At 50.3% G+C, this 23,480-nt stretch overlaps 1 protein-coding gene across 3 annotated transcripts in view; it reads left to right on the plus strand.

Annotated features, from left to right (window-relative positions):
• Positions 1-23,480, plus strand: part of ARHGAP35 (Rho GTPase activating protein 35) — a 111,059-nt gene that overhangs the window by 35,336 nt on the left and 52,243 nt on the right. For all 3 annotated transcript variants that reach the window (XM_070633056.1, XM_070633057.1, XM_070633058.1), the window contains exons 2-3: positions 3,257-7,133; positions 18,809-18,953. In XM_070633056.1, coding sequence (XP_070489157.1) covers positions 3,450-7,133; positions 18,809-18,953 — 3,829 coding nt within the window. In that variant the 5' untranslated portion in view covers positions 3,257-3,449. The remainder of the gene's footprint in view (positions 1-3,256; positions 7,134-18,808; positions 18,954-23,480) is intronic.

Genomic DNA, 23,480 nt, shown 5'->3' on the forward strand with positions numbered 1-23,480 from the left:
ATAGTTGTATATTCTTCGTTGTGGGTCCTTCTAGTTGTGGCATGTGGGACGCCGCCTCAGCGTGGTTTGATGAGCGGTGCCATGTCTGCGCCCAGGATTCGAACCAACGAAACACTGGGCCGCCTGCAGCGGAGTGGGCAAACTTAACCACTCGGCCACCGGGCCAGCCCCCGTTGCTGTGTTCTTGAGAGCTGAGTGTTGCTTTCTCTCCTTAGCGTCCTTCAGGTGACCGAGACTCTGACGTGAGTGGACTGAATAGGATGCCACGCCATTTACAAACCGCACTGCAGCGAGCTGTCGAATGGGGAGTACATTTGAGTTTAGTTCAGAATGGAGTGGCAGTCTTTAGTTCTCGAGGGTTAAGAGCAGGTTAGTGTTTTGGCTTCCTGCGATCTCTGTGGAGAGAGATCGTTGGACCCACCGTACAGAGAAGTGGGGTGATGGCCGGCGCAGGCAGCGGTCACTTGAAGTAGGCGTCACATTGCCAAATTGCATTTCACGATTGGTTGAGTGGTGGCTTTGAGTCCTGCCAGGCTCCGGGATGAGGATGGCTAGGGAGGGCTCTGTCCTGGGAGCACCTCGACTTCCTCACCCCTCCTCCCTGCGGCTCTGTTCAACTCTGGCCTCCTCAGGGACGGACACACCATCGTAGACGTGTGCTACAGAGCAGCGTGCAAGAGCACTTGGCTTTGGTACAGAGCTTCCCTTTGCAGGTATCTCACCTCTTACGTGTGTAAACACGCTTTAGATATTCAGAAGCATCTTACGGTTTTGCTTGGGGAGCAGTCCCCCTGTGTCCCCTGGGTAAGCTGGAGGCCGAGCTCCCTCCCTGGCCGTGAGCCCTTAGGTTGTCTGGAGTCGTTGCTGACAATCATCCCGATTTCTCTTTTGAAAATGGTCAAACAATTTTTGCATACCAGTCTTTGTTTCCGTAGAGGGTTTGGCTTTCTGGGTTATCAAAGGAAGATATGGATGTTTGGGAAAGGCCTGTGACCTTCTGAGGTTATCATAGGGGAGAGCTGTGCTTCCCTCTGCGTTCTGCCCTCATCTCAGTCAGCGTAACGGGTGGTGGGCTGACTTCCTGTGGCGTTTCTTGTGAGACGGGCCACGATGACATATTAAGGTTGTGGAAATGCCGGTTCCTACCAGGCATAAGTGAAATCAGAGCAAAATTGCTCCGTTCACGTATTTTAGATTCTCCTCTTCGGGAGTATTTCAGGAGACTGTTCCTTTGGCCCCAGGCTCAGCAGTTGTGCAGTCGTGTGTACGCGCGCGCAGACGGCAGTGCCGTGTAAACAACGGTAGCCAGAAGACCATTTATGTAGAGGCAAAGACTCCATACTTTCCTTATTTCAGCTGGAAAGTTGCCGAAGACTTTGTAAGACGTCGTAACGTTTCATTGCTTCAGCGATTCAAACTTTAGGTCCTTTAAAGTGCCACTCGGCAGCCACCTTCTGTGGTTTCCCACAGCCTTCAGGAGGGAAGGAGTCCCAGCGCTGAACGTGGTTAAGCAGGGCCCTGCCCGCGTGCTGACGCCTCTTGCCCCTCTCCTCCCCGTGCGCACTTTCCTCCAGCTGGTTCCCCGGGGGCCGTGCTTTCCCTGGGGAGAGAGGGGTCTGCACGTTTCACTGTCTCCACTGCAGGTCTCACCTGAGACGGCAGTTCCTTCAGAAAGGCTTTCCTAAATCTAAAAGGCTGGGTTTGGGGACTCTTTAATGTGCTCTAAGAGTCATCCATTTATTCACCCCGTCAGGAAAGATTTGTGTGAAGCCCTGTGTCCTAGGCTTGAGGACACAGAAGAGAACCAGACAGGGTGGGCCTTACCCTCACAGACAGAGCCTGTGTTCCTGTCAGGGAAACCACTCCATATTCGCACCCTTTAAAAAAACTTTTTATTGGGAAATAATTACAAACTTATAGAAAGTCACAAAAATTAAAATAGGACAAAGGAATAGTCTGTGCACTTGACCTAGATTCACCTATTGTTAACATTTTGCCTCATTTGCATTCTTATTATTTCCCAATATGTATAATTTTTTTTTCTGGACTAGTCGTGTACATTATGATCTTCCTCAAAATACTTCAGTGTGTATTTCCTAAGACTAGGGCTATTCTCTCACGTGATAGGTATCAACTTCATAAATTCACATTAACAAAATACTTTGATCTGGTATTCTGTTCATAGTCCAGTGGTGTTAATTGATGTGATAATGTCCCGTTTAGGCCCCCTCCTGCCCCCCCCCCCCCCCCCCGCTCTGGCACAGAATTCAGTCTAGGCTCAGATAATTGCATTTAGTTATGACGTCTCTTTAGCCTCCTTTAGTCTGGAATATTTACATAGCCATTCTTTGTCTATTATGACAGTGATTTTTTTTTTTAAAGTACGGAGTCCCCCAAGCCCCCTTCTTAATAGACTCGTGCTCGTTTTGTGTCTGTCTGCTGTTTCCTTGTGCTAGGTTGAGGCCCTGCGTTCTAGGCTGTCACGCTGCATAGTGCTGTTGTGTGCTTCCGGGGGCTCCCATCTGGAGGCCCGGGAGGTCTTTCTGGCCCTCCGGTGGTGATGAGTTTCATCGCCCAGGCAGAGTGTTGCCCGATTTCTCCACTGTAGAATTAGTTGGGGAGAGGGCATCCCTTCCCTTTGCAACTAATAAGCTCTATCAGGAGACACCTCGATTCCAGGCACATATCCTGCTCCTGATCAAAATTTCCCCTGCATTTAGCATCAAGTGATGCTTCTTGTCTGATCCAGTAGCATGAACTCCGGTTCTTTGGCAGTGACTTAGAATTCATGACTGTCCTTAATCATTGTGGTGCTTCAGGTGTCCCGGATCTGACCAGTGGGAGCCCCTGCAGGCTGGCTCCTGTGTCCTTGGGAGATGAGATGTCCTGTCATTTTTCCGAACACTTCCTTCCTTTCTTGCAAAACAAGATGTTCCAGGCTCATCTCGTACCATCCCTGCGCTAGTCCTGGAATCAGCCATTTTCCCAGGGAGCCCTCAAACCCTTGTTTTCGCACTTAGCACACTGCAGTGTGCTTCCTCATGTGTCTTCCTCCGTTAGATGTTGTGCCTCTGGGGGTACAGAGCTGTCGGTCTTATGCGCTCTTAGAACTTCACTCAGCATAAGGCCTTTCACATTCGATGTTGACTCTCAGTTTTTATTGAATAAGAAAATTGACTTTTGCTATAGTTCAGTGATTAATATTGGGTTCCAAAATTATGATGCTGATGGGTTTTCTTTTTTCCCTCCCATCTAGGAAGAAATGTTGGCTATTTGGCGATGAGAAGTGGTAAAAACTGACCTCGTCCTGGTATACAGGCACTACGGGACCTCACAATTTTGCTGCATGGGCAGCCGGCCCCCACTGATAATGTTGGGAAGCCATTGGGTCCACTGGAAAACACTAATCTGATCTTGGAAGTGGCTGATAGTGGCAGGATGTGTCGACGATGATGATGGCAAGAAAGCAAGATGTCCGCATTCCCACCTACAACATCAGTGTGGTGGGATTGTCCGGGACCGAGAAGGAGAAGGGCCAGTGTGGCGTTGGGAAGTCTTGTCTGTGCAACCGCTTCGTGCGCCCGAGCGCCGACGAGTTTCACTTGGACCACACCTCGGTGCTCAGCACCAGCGACTTCGGCGGGCGAGTGGTCAATAATGACCACTTTCTCTACTGGGGAGAAGTTAGCCGTTCCCTGGAGGATTGTGTGGAATGTAAGATGCACATTGTGGAGCAGACGGAGTTCATCGATGATCAGACTTTTCAACCTCATCGAAGCACGGCCCTGCAGCCCTATATCAAGAGAGCTGCTGCGACCAAGCTCGCCTCAGCGGAGAAGCTCATGTACTTCTGCACTGATCAGCTGGGGCTGGAGCAGGACTTCGAGCAGAAGCAAATGCCGGATGGAAAGCTGCTGATTGATGGTTTTCTTCTGGGTATTGACGTTAGCAGGGGCATGAATAGGAACTTTGATGATCAGCTCAAGTTTGTCTCCAATCTCTACAATCAGCTTGCAAAAACGAAAAAGCCCATAGTGGTGGTCCTGACCAAGTGTGATGAGGGTGTTGAGCGGTACATTAGAGATGCACATACTTTTGCCTTAAGCAAGAAGAACCTCCAGGTTGTGGAGACCTCAGCAAGATCCAACGTGAACGTGGACTTGGCTTTTAGCACCTTAGTGCAACTCATTGATAAAAGTCGGGGAAAGACAAAAATCATCCCTTACTTTGAAGCTCTCAAGCAGCAGAGCCAGCAGATAGCCACTGCAAAAGACAAGTATGAGTGGCTGGTGAGTCGCATCGTGAAGAACCACAATGAGAACTGGCTCAGTGTCAGCCGAAAGATGCAGGCCTCGCCCGAGTACCAGGACTATGTCTACCTGGAAGGGACTCAGAAAGCCAAGAAGCTCTTTCTCCAGCACATCCACCGCCTCAAGCACGAGCATATAGAGCGCCGGAGAAAGCTGTACCTGGCAGCCCTGCCGCTTGCTTTTGAAGCTCTCATACCCAATCTAGAGGAGATAGACCACCTGAGCTGCATAAAAGCCAAAAAGCTCTTGGAGACCAAGCCGGAGTTCTTGAAGTGGTTCGTCGTGCTTGAAGAGACGCCGTGGGATGCCACCAGCCACATTGACAACATGGAGAACGAGCGGATCCCCTTTGACTTAATGGATACCGTCCCTGCTGAGCAGCTGTACGAAGCCCACTTAGAGAAGCTACGGAACGAGAGGAAGAGGGCTGAGATGAGGAGGGCGTTTAAAGAAAACCTGGAGACCTCTCCTTTCATAACTCCTGGGAAGCCTTGGGAAGAGGCCCGGAGCTTTATAATGAATGAAGATTTCTACCAGTGGCTGGAAGAACCTGTGTACATGGAGATTTACAGCAAACACCAAAAGCAAATTATAGAGAAAGCGAAGGAAGAGTTTCAGGAGCTGCTTTTGGAGTATTCGGAATTGTTTTATGAGCTGGAGCTGGATGCGAAGCCCAGCAAGGAGAAGATGGGTGTCATTCAGGATGTTCTGGGGGAGGAACAGCGATTTAAAGCGCTGCAGAAGCTCCAGGCGGAGCGCGACGCCCTTATTCTGAAGCACATCCATTTCGTGTACCACCCCACGAAGGAGACGTGCCCCAGCTGCCCCGCGTGTGTGGACGCGAAGATTGAGCACTTGGTCACTTCTCGCTTTATCCGACCGTCTGACCGGAATCAGAAGAACTCGCTCTCTGACCCCAACATTGATAGGATCAACTTGGTTATCTTGGGCAAAGACGGCCTCGCGCGCGAGTTGGCCAATGAGATTCGAGCTCTTTGTACAAATGATGACAAGTATGTGATAGACGGTAAAATGTATGAGCTTTCCCTGAGGCCCATAGAGGGGAATGTCAGGCTGCCTGTGAACTCTTTCCAGACGCCAACGTTTCAGCCCCATGGCTGTCTCTGCCTTTACAATTCAAAGGAGTCCCTCTCCTACGTGGTGGAGAGTATAGAGAAGAGTAGAGAGTCCACTCTTGGCAGGCGAGATAATCATTTAGTCCATCTCCCCCTGACGTTAATTTTGGTTAACAAGAGAGGAGACACCAGCGGAGAGACCCTGCACAGCTTAATACAGCAAGGCCAGCAGATTGCCAGCAAACTGCAGTGTGTCTTTGTCGACCCTGCTGCTGCCGGCATCGGTTATGGGCGCAACATTAACGAAAAGCAAATCAGTCAAGTTCTCAAAGGACTCCTGGACTCCAAGCGCAACTTAAACCTGGTCACTTCTACCGCCAGCATCAAAGACCTGGCTGACGCCGACCTGCGGATTGTCATGTGTCTGATGTGTGGAGATCCTTTTAGTGCAGATGACATGCTCCTTCCTGTCCTTCAGTCCCAAACCTGCAAGTCTTCCCATTGTGGAAGCAGCAATTCTGTTTTACTTGAACTGCCAATCGGACCACACAAGAAGCGCATCGAACTGTCTCTTCTTTCGTACCATTCCTCGTTTAGCATCAGAAAGAGCCGGTTGGTCCATGGGTACATTGTTTTTTATTCAGCCAAACGTAAGGCCTCCTTGGCTATGTTACGTGCCTTTCTCTGTGAAGTGCAGGATATTATCCCCATTCAGCTGGTCGCACTCACTGACGGCGCTATCGATGTCCTGGATAATGACTTAAGTCGGGAACAGCTGACCGAGGGGGAGGAGATTGCTCAAGAAATTGACGGAAGGTTCACAAGCATCCCCTGCAGCCAACCCCAGCATAAGCTCGACATCTTCCACCCGTTCTTTAAAGATGTGGTGGACAAAAAGAACATCATCGAAGCCACTCACATGTATGATAACGCTGCCGAGGCCTGCAGCACCACGGAAGAGGTGTTCAACTCCCCGCGGGCGGGCTCGCCGCTCTGCAACTCCAACCTGCAGGATTCCGAAGAGGACATCGAGCCCCCTTCTTACAGCCTGTTTCGGGAAGACGCATCGCTGCCCTCTCTGTCCAAAGACCACTCTAAGCTCTCCATGGAACTGGAGGGCAACGACGGGCTGTCTTTCATCATGAGCAACTTCGAGAGCAAACTGAACAACAAAGTACCTCCACCCGTCAAACCAAAGCCTCCCGTCCACTTTGAAATTACAAAGGGGGATCTGGCCTACTTAGACCAGGGCCACCGAGATGGACAGAGGAAGTCTGTGTCTTCTAGCACCTGGCTACCTCCGGATGGGTTTGATCCTTCTGATTACGCCGAACCCATGGATGCTGTGGTCAAGCCAAGGAACGAAGAAGAGAACATATACTCAGTGCCCCATGACAGCACCCAAGGCAAAATCATCACCATTCGGAATATCAACAAAGCCCAGTCCAACGGCAGCGGGAATGGTTCCGACAGTGAAATGGACACCAGCTCCCTGGAGCGAGGCCGCAAGGTGTCCATCGTGAGCAAGCCCGTGCTGTACAGGACGAGATGCAGCCGGCTGGGGAGGTTCGCCAGTTACCGAACCAGCTTCAGCGTCGGGAGCAATGATGAGCTGGGGCCCATCCGGAAGAAGGAGGAGGATCAGGCATCCCAAGGTTATAAAGGGGACAATGCCGTCATTCCCTATGAAACAGACGAGGACCCGAGGAGGAGGAATATTCTCCGCAGTTTGAGAAGGAACACTAAGGTAAGAGGCCGGGTTAGGAGTGAGTCATAGGAGTGGCGTGCACAGTGTCTCGGCGAGAGCTGACTGATGAGGACGGTGGTGTTCAAGGATAACTTATTCTGGTAGAAAAACTGCCATGTGTGTGTGTATGTTTACTCCTTGTCTGACTTAGCTTAGAAAGATAAACAGGGTCTCAGACAGCTACTACTGGCGGCTCTGAAGTAGTAAGGACCTTGGACAGATGGCCTGAGTTGTCTTTGTCCAAAGCAATAGTTAGGTAATTACCAAAATGAGGGTAGAAGCTGTCAGCGACCTGACAGGTAGCCAAGCTGGTGACGTTATGCTGCCTCTTCCTTCACTGAAACACCAGAATCCAAAATTGCCTGCCCCCGTCACTACCTGCTGGACACACATCTCATCCATACACCTCCTCATTGCTCCCTCTGCCCTTTGCTGAGCCAGACGGGCTGCTGCATCTTGGGTTAGGAAAGATCGGGTGATGATTTCATTTGTACACACGAATCAGTGAAGGGTCTTCAGGTACGTAAATGAGAAAGAAGCTTGCCACTGTGAGTTAGGAATCTGTGTCATGTTTGTAAAGTTGGAGCGCCCTCCAGCTCTGTGCTGGAAGTGAGTCGCTGCCATATCCGTGAGAGCCTCAGATTAGCTTAGGGACCGCGGTTGGGGCAGGGAGCGGGAGAGGAGGAAAAAAGCTGACCGGATGGATCATGAGTGTCAGGCCTGCTGTCAGCTGTCGAGGCCGCAGTCCCGCGTGCAGCAGCAGAGGAAGTCTCTCTGTCTTCTGAGGATTGCAGCGTGCAGGGCAGAGCACCCTGTCCCCTCGGGCCTAGGCTTTGAGAGAGAGAAGAGATTTCCCGACTTTTTCTTTTTCCCCCCTTTAGAGTGGGGGGAAATGCTATTTGTTTTTCAGAGAAAGACACGGCGGTGAGATGCCACCATGGAGCTGTGTCACATGCCAGCCCCTGGTCAGCGTTGTGATACACAGAGTAATTTCTCTGTGCTGAGTTCTTTCGCTCCTCTGCCTACCATGAAATGGCAGAAAGTAAAGTTGCTTGTCTGAAAGTATTTCAGGGGACTTTGGAAGAGAGGTTGCCAAAAGCTTGTGTTATTGCGAGACGGACCCAATCAAAAGGATCTGGAGCTCAGGCTGTTTGGGGAGCTGACATCTGTTGTCAGATAGCACCTTGATGCCAGTGCTGCGGCTCTTAGTAGCTAAGAGGGCCCTTGGAGACGGAGGAACATGGTGCCGTGGCCCTCACAAAGAAAATGTATTCACGTTGGTGCCCTGATAGCATAGCGTGATCCCCGGTCACCATCCACTGGAGCTTCCAGAATGTTCTTAGCCATGCAGTTTTGGAAAGGGCAGGACGGTATCGTTTTCCCCTCCCCTCTGAGCTGAATGTTAATAAATATCATGGGCATCTTCTCCGGCTTGGTTTCCCCTCAGTTTGCTTTTCCACTTGGATTTCTTCATCTGCCTTTGGTGTCTCGTTCTCTGACGGTTGGAGTAGGCAGGCCCAGTTCTGTTCAGGAAGCCAGACAGGAGCCTCGCCCCCCTCCCAGTGTTCCCCGAGGCTCTCCTGTGGCGCGATCCCGACATCCAACGCTTTGAACGCTGTGACTTTCTTTCTCCGTCCTCCGCTCCCCAAGCAGACGGCTGCCTCAGAGCTTCCCTGAATGCTGGCAGTCTTCTGATTTGGGGTGTTTGCACACCTGGGAATTGAGAGGGCGGCACAGTAAGCACACTGTGAATTATAACAATTTTTCTGACTTCCAGCTGCATTTTAATACTTGTTGAAAATAGTGCTTTTAAAACACATTCTCAAACAAGCCATGCTTTACAGAACACACGTTGTGGGCTCGGCAGAAAAGAGCTGGTTGCCGTGAGCCTGGGAGAGCGCTGGCCCTGCTGGTCATGGCACTCGCTAACCCGGAGCCTCCTTACCCAAGGCCACCAGGTCAGCACGCAGGGAGGGCTCGGCTTCCGTCTGTCCCAGTTACGGGGCCACACCCTGCAAGTCAAACAAAGGTGATACCTCTGGCCCAAGAGCAGTAGCGTGCCAGAAGTCAGCTCGGGAGTGCCCTTTGAGAGGAGTGCGTAAAGGTGGGGTTGTCTTTTCCTGCCCTGCAAGATGGGGCTTTGAGTTGAGGTAGCTGCTTTGTCATCCTCATGCTGCAAAGATGAGCACAGCCTTCGTTCGCCTCCCGGCTGGGGCAGACCTCTGTTAAACTGCTGCCCTGAGAACACGGACTGACACTTGTTTTACTGGAAGAGCGAGATGCCATGCAGCAGGGAATGCCAAACCAGCCCCTATGTGGGGAATTTGGCTTTTGATTTTTATTGGCATGACAAAGCAATACAGTGTTTATTTGAAGTGCGGGGGGAGCCAGTTGGTAATGGAAAGCGCACTTAGTGCCTGCTGCATGCCACACACCACTGGGGAGGCGGCACAGACGCTTCTCGCCAGCCCTGCACAGCTCCTGACAATAAGTGTCTGCCCAGGGGGCTGTGTAGGGCAGAGCAGAAATCCCACGTTGGGGGCAGTTAAGGAGGGGGTCAGGCTCTGGGAATTAGGGACCCAAAGTCAAGTCCCAGCCCTGCCACCTCCTGCCTGGGACTTTGGGCCCGCAGTTCACCTCTCCGTGTCCCTTTGGCCAGAGGGAGACTGTAGTAGCCCTGTCCTCATGCCTTCCTCATTCAATTGTGAGAAATGGAGTTAAGATTTTGCATGTAAAACACTGAGCTTACTGCATGCTGGATAAGTGTTAGCTATCATTATTATTATTTAACTAGACCTTGAGGGCTCAGTAGAACTGGAGAAGTGGTCTGAGGTGAGGAAAGGCTCGAAAGTGAGAAAACATGCACGTCGTAGTCGAGGAAAGCAGAAAACTGGTCTGGTCTAGCAAGAGGTTGAGGGACCAACATTGTCCCTCCCTTTTGTGTGAGTGTTAACCCGGTGTGGTACTGAGCTGCTTTCTCAGCACTTACCCTAGCAACAGCCCTAACGACGACAAAGCTGTGCTCTGGATGCCGGTGTGATGTGGAGAAAGAGGGATTGCTGGGCACCCTCGGCTCATTTGCTGGATTAGCTCCTTACTGTAAATGGGAGTGGGTGTGGGGGGCTTGCTCTCGTTCTGCGGGTGGAAGTGCGGGCTGTACAGCTCGCTCTCCTCTGGGTCGTTTCCCCGCTGAGCCGTTAGCAGCCCACCCTCATGGTGGGAGCCTGCCGCGCTCCGCTGAATGAGGCTGGAAATCTACGATTGCACTTCAGCGGGCCCGTGAATAGGCGCTTTGTCTGTAAGGAGTTGTTGCGCATGGTCTCTGTCTCCCAGTGCCATGCGTTTGCAAAGATGAGATCAGGACCGACAGGGTCTTATTTTAAAGCCAAAAAACAGGCTGGGTGCCTTGCTCTACAAAATGCGCCTCTCGGGCAAGCTCGAATTGCCGAGTGTAGTGCGTCTGACCACGGATTTAAAGAGAGGACATTATTGGCTGTTTACTCTTCTATCTGATATGCTCTTATTTTTGTGTAAAAAAAAAAAGACACAACACAGAATGATAAAGAAAATCTTTCACACACTGTAGCTACCACATGACAAGACAACCTATTGAAACGCAAACCAATTCAATCACGCATTGTTTGGTCTATAAGGCACCAAGTAACCAGTTTGACAGTTTGTGTCCCCCCCAGTGAATTGGCTTATTTCACTGGATTCAGTGAATTGGCTGGTTGTTGTGGCTTTGTGTGGACACAGCTCTCACTTTGTGAGGCCGAGAACGGAGTTAAAGTTTCCAGTGTGAATAAAAACCAGCTGGGGAACTGGACCGCTCGCTCCCCAGGGAGGGCTGTTGCATTTTGACAGACAGGCTGAATGGTATGAAATATGAGCTCTTTGTAACCTGCTCAGGAAGGACTCTCAGTGTGTGCTTCCGAAAAGGCTCGTCCTCCTCGGTGAGCCTGAGGCCACCTAAACACCTGGGTCTTCAGAATGGGGTGAGGGTGCCAACTTGACCTTGGGTTTTCTGATTCTGGAAAGAATTTTATTTTTTAAAAGAAGTACTTCTGCTCCGAAGCACATGCTCGTTCATTCTTTTAGACGGGAAACATTCAAGGCATGGGCATTTAGTGAGCACTTGCTGTGTACCTGGCGCTGTGCTAAGTGCTGTACGTGTGGCAGCTGTGTTGGGCTCAGTTTACAGACACGGGGGTGCCGGACTTTAAATGTGCACTTAGACCAATTTTGAAGGTTACTAGAGGGGAGGACGGGGTACTGAGGAGTTAGGAGTTTTAACCTCAACTAGGGCGTCCAGGAAAGCTCCGCAGGGAAATAGTGTCTAAAGCTGCGGCTTAAAGGGGGCAGGCAAAGTCAGCGAAGCTGGGGGCTCGTGGAGAGAGCTGCTGAGAAAGCAGTATGGAACTTGGAGCTGCAAAACTTGGCGGGTCCAAAGAGTTGAGAGAAACCTGGAGCAGCTACTGCAGAGAGTAAGGGGGAACCAGGCCGAACAGCAGAGGGCCTCAGGGGGCGTGTGAAAGAGTCTGTGCTTTCCCACTTCGCTGAACACCTGCTGTGTGCCAGGCACAGTAGCAGGCATTTTCACATCAGTTCGTCACCCATTTCTCTTATCAGTCTTAAGGAAATAGCTTTCAAAATCCTTGTTTTAGAGATGGGGAAACCGAGGCTGAGAGAGAGAAAACACCTTGCCTGAGTTAGCGTGTTCCTAGGTGGGGGAGCCGAGATTCCTGACCCCCAGTCTTCTGACTTCCGCTTCCAGGGGGTTTTTAGAACGCAGTCTCCGAGAGAGTAGTCTTCGATAGCCAGGCGCACATTCGGGCCACTCAATCAGTCCAGTCAATTTGTTCATTTCAGACAAAGGACTTGGATTATTATCTAAGAAAATCCGCTTCCCCCACTGCCCTCTAAGAACAGCGTGGTGCTGTTTGTTCCCAGCTTCAGGGTTGAGTTGAACAGAGGACAAAAAAGGCATGGAGACGCTGAAATAGCAACTGGAACTTTGAGAAATTGTTGTGAACTGCTGTCACTCATTTCTCAGTTTATTTTAAGCCCGAAGAACTGCTGAAGTGTGTTTTTGGTGACAAAAATAGACTATCTTTAACTATCTGCCTTAGCTCACAGCACACCTGTTCTTTAAAAAAAATTACAATAGGCAGCCCATATCTACTTTTCAAAGGATAGAGAATTGCTCTGATCTTCGCTGAGCCAACGTGTTCTCTTCCTTCACCGAGTGATACTGAAATGTCTTTGTAGGGACCCAATTATTTCAGCTTAAGTAAAGAATTACCTCTCCTTCCACAGAGAAAGGGCTTCTGAATGTCCTTTATCCAGTACTGGAGAGGAGGCAAGCAGGTAGAAACTGAGCCACAGCTCTGCGAAGTCCACATTCAGTGAGTGTTGGCTCAGGCAGGAATGTTTGTAAAAGCTTTCCTGGAACGGGCGGACCCTTCTCCCCGCTTAGCCCCCTCTCGCACTGGCCATTCCGTCTGAGAGAGCAACAGGGCTTGACCCAGATCTGCCAGACTTCATGCCTTTATGGAGCAAAAGGCTATGATCTCAGTTCGTTTGGGGCCTGTGAGGGGATGACATGCCTTTCCTTCTTTTCCCATCATGTGAGAGGATTAAGGACGCTAGGAAGGCTGAGACGTCGTGCTACTTCCTGTTCCATCCCCAGCCGAAGATGCTCCGGGATGGTGAGTGACCAGGTCGTAGTACTCACTGTGCCGTGTAACGTGGTACCAGCTTGAAGACCAGGTCTGAGCACTCGCGCTTTCATGATAGACTTCGCCGGTAAGAGCAAGTCCACCCTCGGGTGTTCTCTGAAATTTGGGCTTCGATTCTTTTCAGAGCTGGAAGCGGGAGCACCAGCTAACCGAGAATACATTTGGGCGTGAGCGACTGACTTAATTGAAAAGGTCCTTTGGAAGCTGTGTTGGAAACACGAGAGAGTCGTGGCCCATCGGAAAGCTGTGATGTTGAAGACAGAATGCAGGGGAGTGCTCTGGGGACCTGTACTGACGGGCTTTATGGATCCTTCGGTCCTGAGCTCCCACGGGCTCCACTCAGTCCGGGGCGTGCTACGACACAACATCGCAAACCATGTATGTGACCTTCCAGGGCTTCGCTTGTGTCTATTGCTCTCTTGAGAGCGAGAACTGTCCCCATTCAGAGGACGCTGTCCCTATTCCAGACTACATTCCGTCTATGGGATTCCTCCTTTAAAAAAAACCAAAACAGAATGGAGAATCCAACCACCTGCGTTCTGTTTTTTATTTCCCTTATCAGATACATTACCAGGCATTTAAAAGGCTGTGCTAGGTGGTACAACTCTAGCAACCATACTTTCTGACCCTAAAATCTAGATAAGTAATTAGCCGTGTGCAAGGGTGTTTATGGAGACCAGGGGAGAATGTGTGATGTTGACAGTTTAGGATCACTGAATAGCTGTACCTGCTGTTCCCACGGGAGGTGGAATGTTCTTCATCCAGAAAGGGTGGCTGACCGCGCCATCCTCGCCGTGGGAGACTTTCCCTCTGTGGCTCAGTTGGTGAGCACGTGTCTGATATCTCGATCAGCTTTGCTTCCTGTGCATCTGTGTCTCTCCTACCAACCAGATTGTAAGTGCGTTGAGGGCAAAAGATGCTTTTGGTCCTAGTGTTAGCTCTGCTGCTAGTTTACTGTGTGACCTCAGGGATAATTTGTTAAAAAAAGGTGCCAAGATTCTTGCGTTCTAGGCATGTAACCCAGTAGGAGGACGGTTGTCTGTGTACATAAATGACCGTCCCTTGATCAGTGCCCACACAATGATACAGGGGGTTGATTCCCTCATCTGTTTTTAAAAGGGCATCTGTGATCTAGTACTCAGTGTGAACAAGACCTTCTGAGCCTCATTCCTCACATCTAGTGAGAGCAGCACGAGGTCAGGAGCAGGAAAAGCCTCTGGACCCGCAGAGGCAGTCCGCATCTCAGCGACACTTGAAGCAGGGTAGGGGGACAGTGGCCCTGTGCGTTACTGGAGACCGTGTTTGTTCAGCAAATGGACTGAGCGCCTCCTGCACCTCAGGCTCTGGAGCCCCGTCATCTTCCAGCTGACAGAGGGGGCCCTTCCTCCTCTGTCAAGGCTGGGAATTTCCTTGATGCTCTTTTCTTGTTTCGGAAAAGCCAAGAGGCCAGAGGCACATTGTGCTCACTGTTTCTCCCGCGTGCCGCACTGGCATAAACTTGTGGTTCATTTCTTTGTCTCCTTTGCCACGCGGTTAGGATGAGGGCTAAGAATCAGGCATGTTTTTTAGAAAACTGTGAAGTAAAGAACAATGGAGTATGTTATTTATTAAAAAATTATCTGTCCGGGAGTCACCCCTGTGGCCTAGTGGTTAAGTTTGGAGTGCTTCACTTCAGTGGCCCAGGCTCGGTTCCCAGGTGCAGACCTACACCACTTGTGAGTGGCCACGCTGAGGCAGTGACCCACATACAGAATAGAGGAAGACTGGCACAGATGTGAGCTCAGGGCAGATCTTCCTCAGGGGGAAAATACTATCCAAAAGGACAAGGTGAAGCTGACTCAGTCCTTTGTATGTGTCAGTGGTGTTTCATCACAGAGGTAGTTCCTGAAGTTTGAGAAAGAACGTGGGGCCTTGGCCTTCATAGATCATGGGCCTCTGAATCCTCACTCTCAGTGCTGCGTGTGAATCTCTCCGAGCCTCTGTTTTCTCATCTGTGAAACAGGACTGATAATCCTTACTGTGCAGGGTGGCTGTGAGGTTTTAGATGGTTGTGCAGAGCACCTGGCACAGTGTCTTGCAGTTAATGACTATTAGTTTCCATTTTTGACCCAGTCCGTCTCTAAACTTAGAGGCGCACATGTGTGGACTGTCCTCCGGGCTCGGCTTCCTCTGGCCGGGTGCTTTTTGCAGTTTGGTTTGCTAAGTGAGTGCCCCCGAAAGAAGGTGGCTGTTGGGATGGGTGTGACTCTCTCACCTCCGAGGACTTGCTGCTGACGCTGCTCCAGGGGCTCCTCGTGAGTGATGCGTGTCTGGCCGGGGACGAGACACCTGGCAGACCACCGAGCAGAATAGCCTTTCTGTGTGACGTGCGCCCGGGAGCCCTTCAGGTGCCTGACGTGTTGCTGGCCGTCTCAGTGGTCTGGCCCAGCTCTTGGATTTCCTTACGAGGGAGGGTTAGAATCAGTCACGCGGGAACTCTCTGCCTAATTTTGTAACACCCTAGAGAGCCTTCAGTTATTGGAAGAAGTATTTTAACATCGTGTAAACCAGAGTTTGTGTAAATCTTAGAGAGCGAGGATGAATCCATGTCGTTCAGCAAGGCGAGTTGATGCTCTTGCCAAAGCTGACTCCATTCTCGCCTTTGTAACCTCGAGCGAGGGAGGAACTAGATCGGGGTCTCTTTGAGGTGGGGGGAAGGGCAGCTGTCCATTTGCACCTTCCAGCTGATGGCAGAGGCTCCAGGACAGTGAGGACGGCAGGGTGGTTGCAAGCTCTGCTTTGAATAGATGCAGAGCAGTCCCTTCCTCTTTAAACAGCTCCGGGGCGGGGGGGGGGGGTGGGGCGGCAGGAGGAGTGGTGTTTTTAAAATTTCTCTTTATATTGGCCAAAATTGCCTCTGTGTCTTCCTCCTCTCTCCCCCAATATGATGCTCTGCAGCCTCACAGAACAGCCCGCCCTCTTTCCATGAGCGAGTCCTACAGCTCTTTGAGAGTTGCTGTCACAGTGCCCCATTCCTCCCTTTTCCTGCTTGAAGCTCCTTGGTCTGTTATGTGAGTGGGTCTTTGTCACCTTTAGAAGTTCTCCAGATCATCAGCTTCCCCTTAGTGGTATATTGTATCATCCGTGTCTTCTGCTGCCCCACGATAGGAGAAGGCCGTGCACCGAAATGGCTAAGAGCATGGGCTTTGCGGTCACACGAAACCGACTTGGGCAAGGAACTAAATTTTTCTAGGACTCAGCTGCTGCTTCTGTAAAATGGCGTTCTTAATGCCCACGGATCTGTTGTGAATCTAGAATGAGATAACGCGTGTAAAGAACTTAAGCAAGGGTGTGGTACGTGGTGGGTGTTCAGTTGATGCAGGCTGAACTCTCTGGCTGGCTTAGATCGTTAGAACACAGCGCATCGTCTTGTTCCAGCATTGAGAGGGTGGAGGAAGTGTGGGATTAAAAGTTACTATCTGTTTACTAGAAGTCTGGTTAGAGGCTATATGGTGATTAGAAATTGCTTCCTGCAGCTTCTCTTAAAGTTCCGTTTTTTATTCCTCAGCAACAGTTTATTTGGAAGCCTCACCTGTGTTAGTTCTGACAGGCAAATTCTGCAGGATTGAGATTGATAAGAATGTCTCCTAAATCTGGGTCCTCTTTGGATCTTCAGTTTAAATGGTGTGGCCTTGTTAAGGGAGGGCAGTCCCTGACTCATTGTCTGCTTGGCGACAGTGTGTGCAGGAGGCGCACCCAGGCCCTCTCTGTCCACGTTTCCATAGGAAGAGCTCGCATTAGTAAGGGCGACTGCTGTATGCTGGGCACTGAGCTCCTTCCCGTACGCCGTATCATTGCACCCTCACAGCCACCTTAGGAGGAGGGTGCTGTCCCCAGGCCGTGAAGTCACTTGGCCAGAGCCACAGAGCTTGTCCGTCAGGATTCAAACCCACGTCTTAGATTTCAAAGCTTAAATTCTTTGTTGTACTTCATGTAAGTAGAAGGCGGTAGGGAGAGAGCCTAGATTGGTTACATTATTTCGTGTAAAGATGCATCATAAGTCACCCATTTGCTTTTCCTTACTCCTTTGGTAAGAAGTCTGAAGTCAGATCTGTCTGCCTCACTCGGGCAGCCCGTAAGGGGAGATAGCGGCAGCTGCCCCTGCAGCCTCAGAGGCTGCGAGGCTGTGTCACCGGCTTACTGAGGAGGAGAGGCATGTCGCCGAGGGGCGGGGCGGGTTCGGGGGCGTGCCTGGGGCTGCTCTGGGTCCAGTCACCTTGGGTTACAGGCCTCCACGCTGAATCAGGTGGCAGGCTGCACGGAGACTGCATTGTCTTTGCCTTTGGGTTGTCATTTCAGGTAACGTGAGCCAGCAGCCCCGAAGTGGGCTTCGTCCTTCTTTCATGTGCGCTTGATTCTCAGCTGTCCTTTTTTTTGCCACTTGTTTGCACAGGAAGTCCTCAGAATCTCAGACTAAACAGGAAGTGATTTGTTCCCACATAAACAGGGTACCGAAAGGAATGAGCATGGACAGGATCAGGAGAGGGGATGGTTGACCCTGACTTAGAAGTTAGTTAGTTGTCCCCTTCAGTGGATTTTGTGCAAGGATCTCTAAGCACTTTTAAGTGTATAGGTTGTGTACGTTTGTAAGTAAACCTGCCGTTCTGACTTGGTCTGTTAACTTGGAAATGAAACCGGATTGCTGGAGGTACACCTGGCTCCATTTACCTTGATCCTATTTGGTTATCCTCCTCTTCAGAAGTTTTTTTTTTTTTTAGATTTTATTTTTTTCCTTTTTCTCCCCAAAGCGCCCCGGTACATAGTTGTATATTCTTTGTTGTCGGTCCTTCTAGTTGTGGCATGTGGGACGCCGCCTCAGCGTGGCTTGATGAGCAGTGCCATGTCCGCGCCCAGGATTCGAACCAATGAAATGCTGGGCCGCCTGCAGTGGAGTGCGCGAACTTAACCACTCAGCCACGGGGTCAGCCCCTTTAGAAGATTTTTTAACAAAAGGGCAAAATTTCAGTGCATTTCTGTGGCTTTAGGAAATTTAACATTTGTTTAGAGCATTTTTTCCTCATGTGAGCTTCAAAATAAGAGGATTGAATAGCTTTGGATATCTCAATAATATTTATGAGCACGGGCTTTGCAGACCTCAGGCCCTCCTGGGCTTCAGTCCTGCCACTGTCGCTTACTAGTTGTGTCATTTCGGCATGTGAGCCATTTTGCCTTGGTAAAATGGAATGTCGTGAGGTTTAAAGGAAAGAATATTTGGGACTTGCGTGGTGCATAGTACGCTCTCAAGCAGTTGCTGCTGCTGCTCCTACCACATGAGGAAGGGGACTGCTGGGAAAGAGGAGATAGAAGAGACATCGTAGTTGTCGGCGGGTGAGGACCTGGTTTTACTCTTTCCTAATGCGGAAGCCATTGGGAATTAACCCCAGGCTAATGTGTCAAAGGGACTCCTCACTTGGGGCTTTTACCCCGGGCAGAACGCATGCCCTATCTCTTTTCTGCAAAGTGGAAATTATTAGTTGTCAATTCCATCTTTTATCTTGTTTAAGATTGAGCCATCTTTGAGTGTATGACATCTATTGTTCGTATGGGATGCTTGGAAAACTTCCTGTTGCCTCCAGTGCCCTGATAAAGGATGTGGGTCGCCACCTCATTGTTAGGAAGTAAACATGGCCCGCTTTGGATAAGCACCTTTGTTCTGATAATGCAGCCTCACACTCAAGGTGTGACTGTATGGCGGCTGGCCAGCATCTTGTGTGATATTTGGAGGCTAGAAAATACAAAATTAGTGAGATGAGCAAGTGAGTCCCCTTATCCTGCTTGGAATCTTCCCAGTAGTTTCCACACCATTGTGAGTTCTCCTCTGGAAGCCTTACGGAGGGATGTTTAAGTGCGTGTTGAGACTCACTTTGTTTTTGTGCTTTCTTTTCTCTTCCTGGACAGAAACCAAAGCCCAAACCCCAGCCATCCATCACAAAGGCAACCTGGGAGAGTAACTATTTTGGGGTGCCCTTAACAACCGTCGTGACTCCGGAGAAGCCGATCCCTGTGTTTATTGAGAGATGCATTGAGTACATTGAAGCCACAGGTAAGAGTGCTCCCTGAGAGCCCATCACAGCTTTCGCTGTCTCCAGGACGCTTTCTAGAGGGCTAAGCCGTCTGGAGATTCTGGAATCAGCTCTCATTTGGTGTGAGACGCGCTCTGAGAAGGAGCTGAGCAGTCCCAACAGCTGCCAGGCTCCTGGATCCTCCATCTTCACGTGGTCTGAGGCTGTCGTGTGGGATTATCAGAGCTTTCAGAGTGCGGGAGCAATCCTGTTCTCAGGACTGCCCTTGGGGCTGGTCTAGTACCTTCTCTGTGCCCCTCAGCTCTCTGTCACAGCATGCAGCCTGTTTGTCTGTGTCCCCTACAGATCTGTCAGCTCCTGGAGGCCAGGGAACGGGTTTCATTTATCATCGGGTCCTTAGCACTGTACTGGACACAAATGCTGATACGTTTTGGTTTAGTGAAATGAATGAGTAATTGTGACTGTTAGAGCCCCTGGCCAGTGATCAGGTGCCTGAGATTTATGTGTTGATAGAATTTTTCCTGAGGTAAAAAACCAGCTAGGATGCTTGGATGTCTTCTGGTCAAGCAGCTGCACTTCAGCTCCTCTGACAACATGGTGGGATCACAAAGGCCAGCTGTCTCAAAATTTTCCACAGTTTTCTGGAAGTGACAAAATTTTTACTTATGTTAAAAACATTTATTTCATTCATTTAGAGTTCCCATGACGTGTCTCTTGGGCCTCTCTGTGGAAACTCCTGGAGCTTCCAGTTTCATGCCGTCGTTTCCCTTGATTTTCTCCTGGATGCTGTGAAGGCTGACGGGTTTTGAGGAGAAGATGGTGCAGCGGGCGCATGGTTCTGTGGAGTCTTGAGCATTAGTGGCTGAGCTCAAGAATATGGAAGAATATAGGCTTAGGCTAATTTGAAACTGAGGTAGCCGAGGTCGGGACTCTAGCTTTCCTGCATGTTCTTCCTGATCCAGAGTCGTCTGTGATGATGAGAAGTGTCGTGCGGTGTGGACAGGCCCTGCTGATGAGTTCCGCAGCATCGCGCTGTGCTGAGGGAAGGCGTTAATGCTTACTGAGGAGGCGCCAGAGCACGGGAGCTAGGGTTCTGGGGAAGCCCACCGAGGCTGCCGTTATTGCCGGGGTTTCTCTGCAGCACACCGGGCTGAACCACAGCGAGCGCTTTGCGTCGTCATAGCGCTTCTGCAGCCTTGTTTGGTCCAGTGGCCCCAGAGCCCATCTTTTGGACCCTGGCTTTCTGTCCGTGTCTTCCTGGCACCTCTCCTTTGGGCGAGGAGAGCGTCCGCTCAGAGACTCACCGTGAGTGATGGCAGCCTGTCCTCCTTGTCTGCCCAGCACTTCAGAGAGGCTGTGTCATTTGGGGGGAGGGGGGAACACTTTTTTCCTGAACTTTTTATTTTGAAATTATTTCAGATTTATAGAAAAGTTACAGAGATTATAAGTTGTAACCAACTGAAAGTTACAAAAATTCCCAGGTTTCCTAAATGTTAACATTTTACCCGCATTCCCTGTATGGTTCTTTCTGTCCGTTTGTGTCTTTTTTCTGAAAGGTTTGAAAGTTGCAGATGTGATGCACCTTTACTTGTAAATACTCAGTGGGTATTTCCTAGAGACGCGCTCTTACGGAGCCACCACGCGCTCATCGAAGCTAGGGCCTTCACGTGGGCCCCGTGCTGACCTGTCGCATCCGTAGACGTCGTCATTTCATCACTTGTCGTTAACATGCTTTATAGCAAAAGACAAACGTTTTTTGGGCAGAAGCTAAGCTTGGACCACTTGCTGCATTAGTTGTCGAGTCTCTTTAGTCTCCTTTAATCTCGAACATTTCAGTCTGGTTTTCATGGCCTTGATAGTTTGAAAGGATAGAGATCGGTTATTTTGTAGGATATTCTTCAATGTGAGGTTTTTTTGATGTTTCCTCATGATTCAATTCCTATTTGCACTTTTGGCAGAAACAGGGAGGACGTGATGCTGTGTCCCGCTCGGTGCCTCACACCAGGTGGCACGTGATGTCGGTTTGTCCATCGCTGGAGATGTCAGCTTCGATCCCTTGGCTAAGGTCTCGGTGCTGCCCTGCTTCTCCCCCAGAAGCTGCTCTTTCCCCTTCGGGGAAGCACCTGTTCTGTGGGGAGATGCTTTGAGGCTGTAAGTAGCTGGTTTCTCCTCGTGCTTCGCCCCTAGACTCAGCATCCATTCATGATTCTTGCGTGAGACAATGGCAAGGAGTTTTTCTAACTCTCCTTCCTTCAGCGTTTCTTAGTTGGGGTTCCCCTGTCAGGGCGAGCTTTCTCTTCCCAGGGGGAGCCTTTGTGAACGGCCGCCTCAAGAGACTTGCCTGTGTAGCACCAGGCGCTTGAATGTCAGCCGCCCTCCCTCTAGCTGAGCATGGCAGTGGCCTTGACCTACCCCACCCACCTTGCTTCTTACACTGTGGACGTATTAGCTTTTTTTACAGCCAGTGACACAGTTGTACCTCTCTTTGCCTTTTACTCATGCATCCTTCTAGTGTGAAGACCTCTTCAGCCCCGCCCCTAGTCCACCACTAGCCACTCCCAAGCCCTCTTTGTCTTAAAGCCCTGTTAGACCGCCACTGTCCACGCTGCCACCAAAATGGTCGGAGTGTCAGTGTCCTCTCCACTCTTCTCATCAGTTCCCATATCTGGCTCTTTGACGTCGTCTCTTGGCTCTGTGCCCTCCACCGCCTCTCTGCTGCCCCACTGTCGCCCGCCTCAGGCCATCCTGACTGGTGGCAGCTCCTCTACTAAAAACCTCTGCTTGCTTCCTCAGTGCCTGCCAGATGCGGCCACACACTTGACTCCTCCTCCCGCACGCAGCGCTGTGACGCTGTGCCTGTCTGCCTGCCTCCCTCCGCGCCTGCGCCTTTCCCTCCCTCCTTCATCCTTCCTTTTCTCCCCGCTTCTGCAGGCATTAATTTTACAACTGTTTGACAAGAATACAAACAGTGTGTTAGAAGGACATGGACCCAGCAGCATTTCTTTATATTCCTCTGCTTTGCGTGTGCCCTTCGTGTGATTTGAAATGTGTCCCACATTCCTCCTTGCCTCCGGAACTTGTCCTCATTCCTCAGGACCTCCCCGCCCCCGGGAGCACTTTTCATGTGGTCTCTGTGGCAGTTCTTCTCAGCACATTTCAACTTCCTGAGACATGAGTCTCTGTTTTCCTGGTGCCCGGGAGCCTGGCCACAGTGGACGGTAACTGTCGAGTGGACGAGTGGTTTTCAGCCTGGAGTACCTCACTGCCATTGTTTGCTGCTGCTTCTTTGTGCTTTTAAATTTTGGTCATCTACTTCCCTTAGTTGGCATTAGTTTGTACTTGTATAGAATTTCAGGAAAACAATTAACTCTGGTATCCGTGAGCTTAGTGTGTGTGCTGGGGATGTCTTTGTGTGATCTGTTTCCTAAGAGGACTTTTTTTCCTCTTTATAAAATGAAAGCATGTCCACTGTAAAAATTCAGCAAAAGGCAAAAACTGAAAAAGAATTTAAAAACTCATTGATCTTCCACTTAGTGAAAACCACTGTTTTTGGTTTGAGACTATTTCTCTGCGTATGTGTATAGGTTTTTACTTTTACGTAATTCAGACTGTGTGGTATGATAGTTCTCAAAACTTTTTGAGCATAACTCACTTAGATGACGCAAAAGAGCCCTGAGTTCACCAGCTTACCTACTCTCGTTTTCCTTCAAAAAAAGAATTCAGTAACCAAAAGTTATGTTGGAGGGCTAGTTTTTGAGAAACACTACTTTTTTTTTTTTGAGGAAGATTAGCCCTGAGCTAACTGCTGCCAATCCTCCTCTTTTTGCTGAGGAAGACTGGCCCTGAGCTAACATCCGTGCCCATCTTCCTCTACTTTCTATGTGGGATGCTTACCACAGCATGGCTTGCCAATCGGTGCCATGTCCGCACCCGAGATCCAAACCGGCGAACCCCAGGCCGCCAAACTGCAACATGCAAACTTAACCGCTGCGCCACCGGGCCAGCCCTGAGAACCACTACTTTTTAAAGCAGAGATTGTTTTGTGAGCCTGTTCCCCTGTCATCAAACGCTCTGTGAAAAGGTGACGTTCAGTTGCTGCATGCTGTTCCATTGGACGGCTGTATCAGGGTATTGAGCTGTTCTTTCCTCCTATGCTTAGGGAGCAGATGAGCTCGGAGAGGCGCTTGAGTGTGGTGATGACAGCTTCAGGTCTGCGCATGGACCGGGGTGGAGTCTTCCTTCTGTCGTTGGCTCATCTGTAGACCGAGGGTGATGACGGGATGTCGTGCTAGGGCTGCTCGGGGGGCCTGGGAGCCTCGCGAGGAAGGCCCTGAGCGCGGCGCCGTGCACTCTGAGCTCAGGGCCGCTGAGGCCTCGCTCCTCCCGCGTTCCTTCTCCTCCCTCTGGCTGGTTGGGCTTGACCGTTCAGTAAATATCTGGGACTTTTTCTTTTCTCCCCATGTTTTAAATTTGTAAATGGTAAAACCCATTGAAAAGTTGAAAGCGTAGTGCAGTGATCACCCCGTATGCACCAGTGATTGACATTT

The sequence above is a fragment of the Equus przewalskii genome, chromosome 9, assembly GCF_037783145.1.
Source record: "Equus przewalskii isolate Varuska chromosome 9, EquPr2, whole genome shotgun sequence".
NCBI classification, from domain to species: Eukaryota; Metazoa; Chordata; class Mammalia; order Perissodactyla; family Equidae; genus Equus; species Equus przewalskii.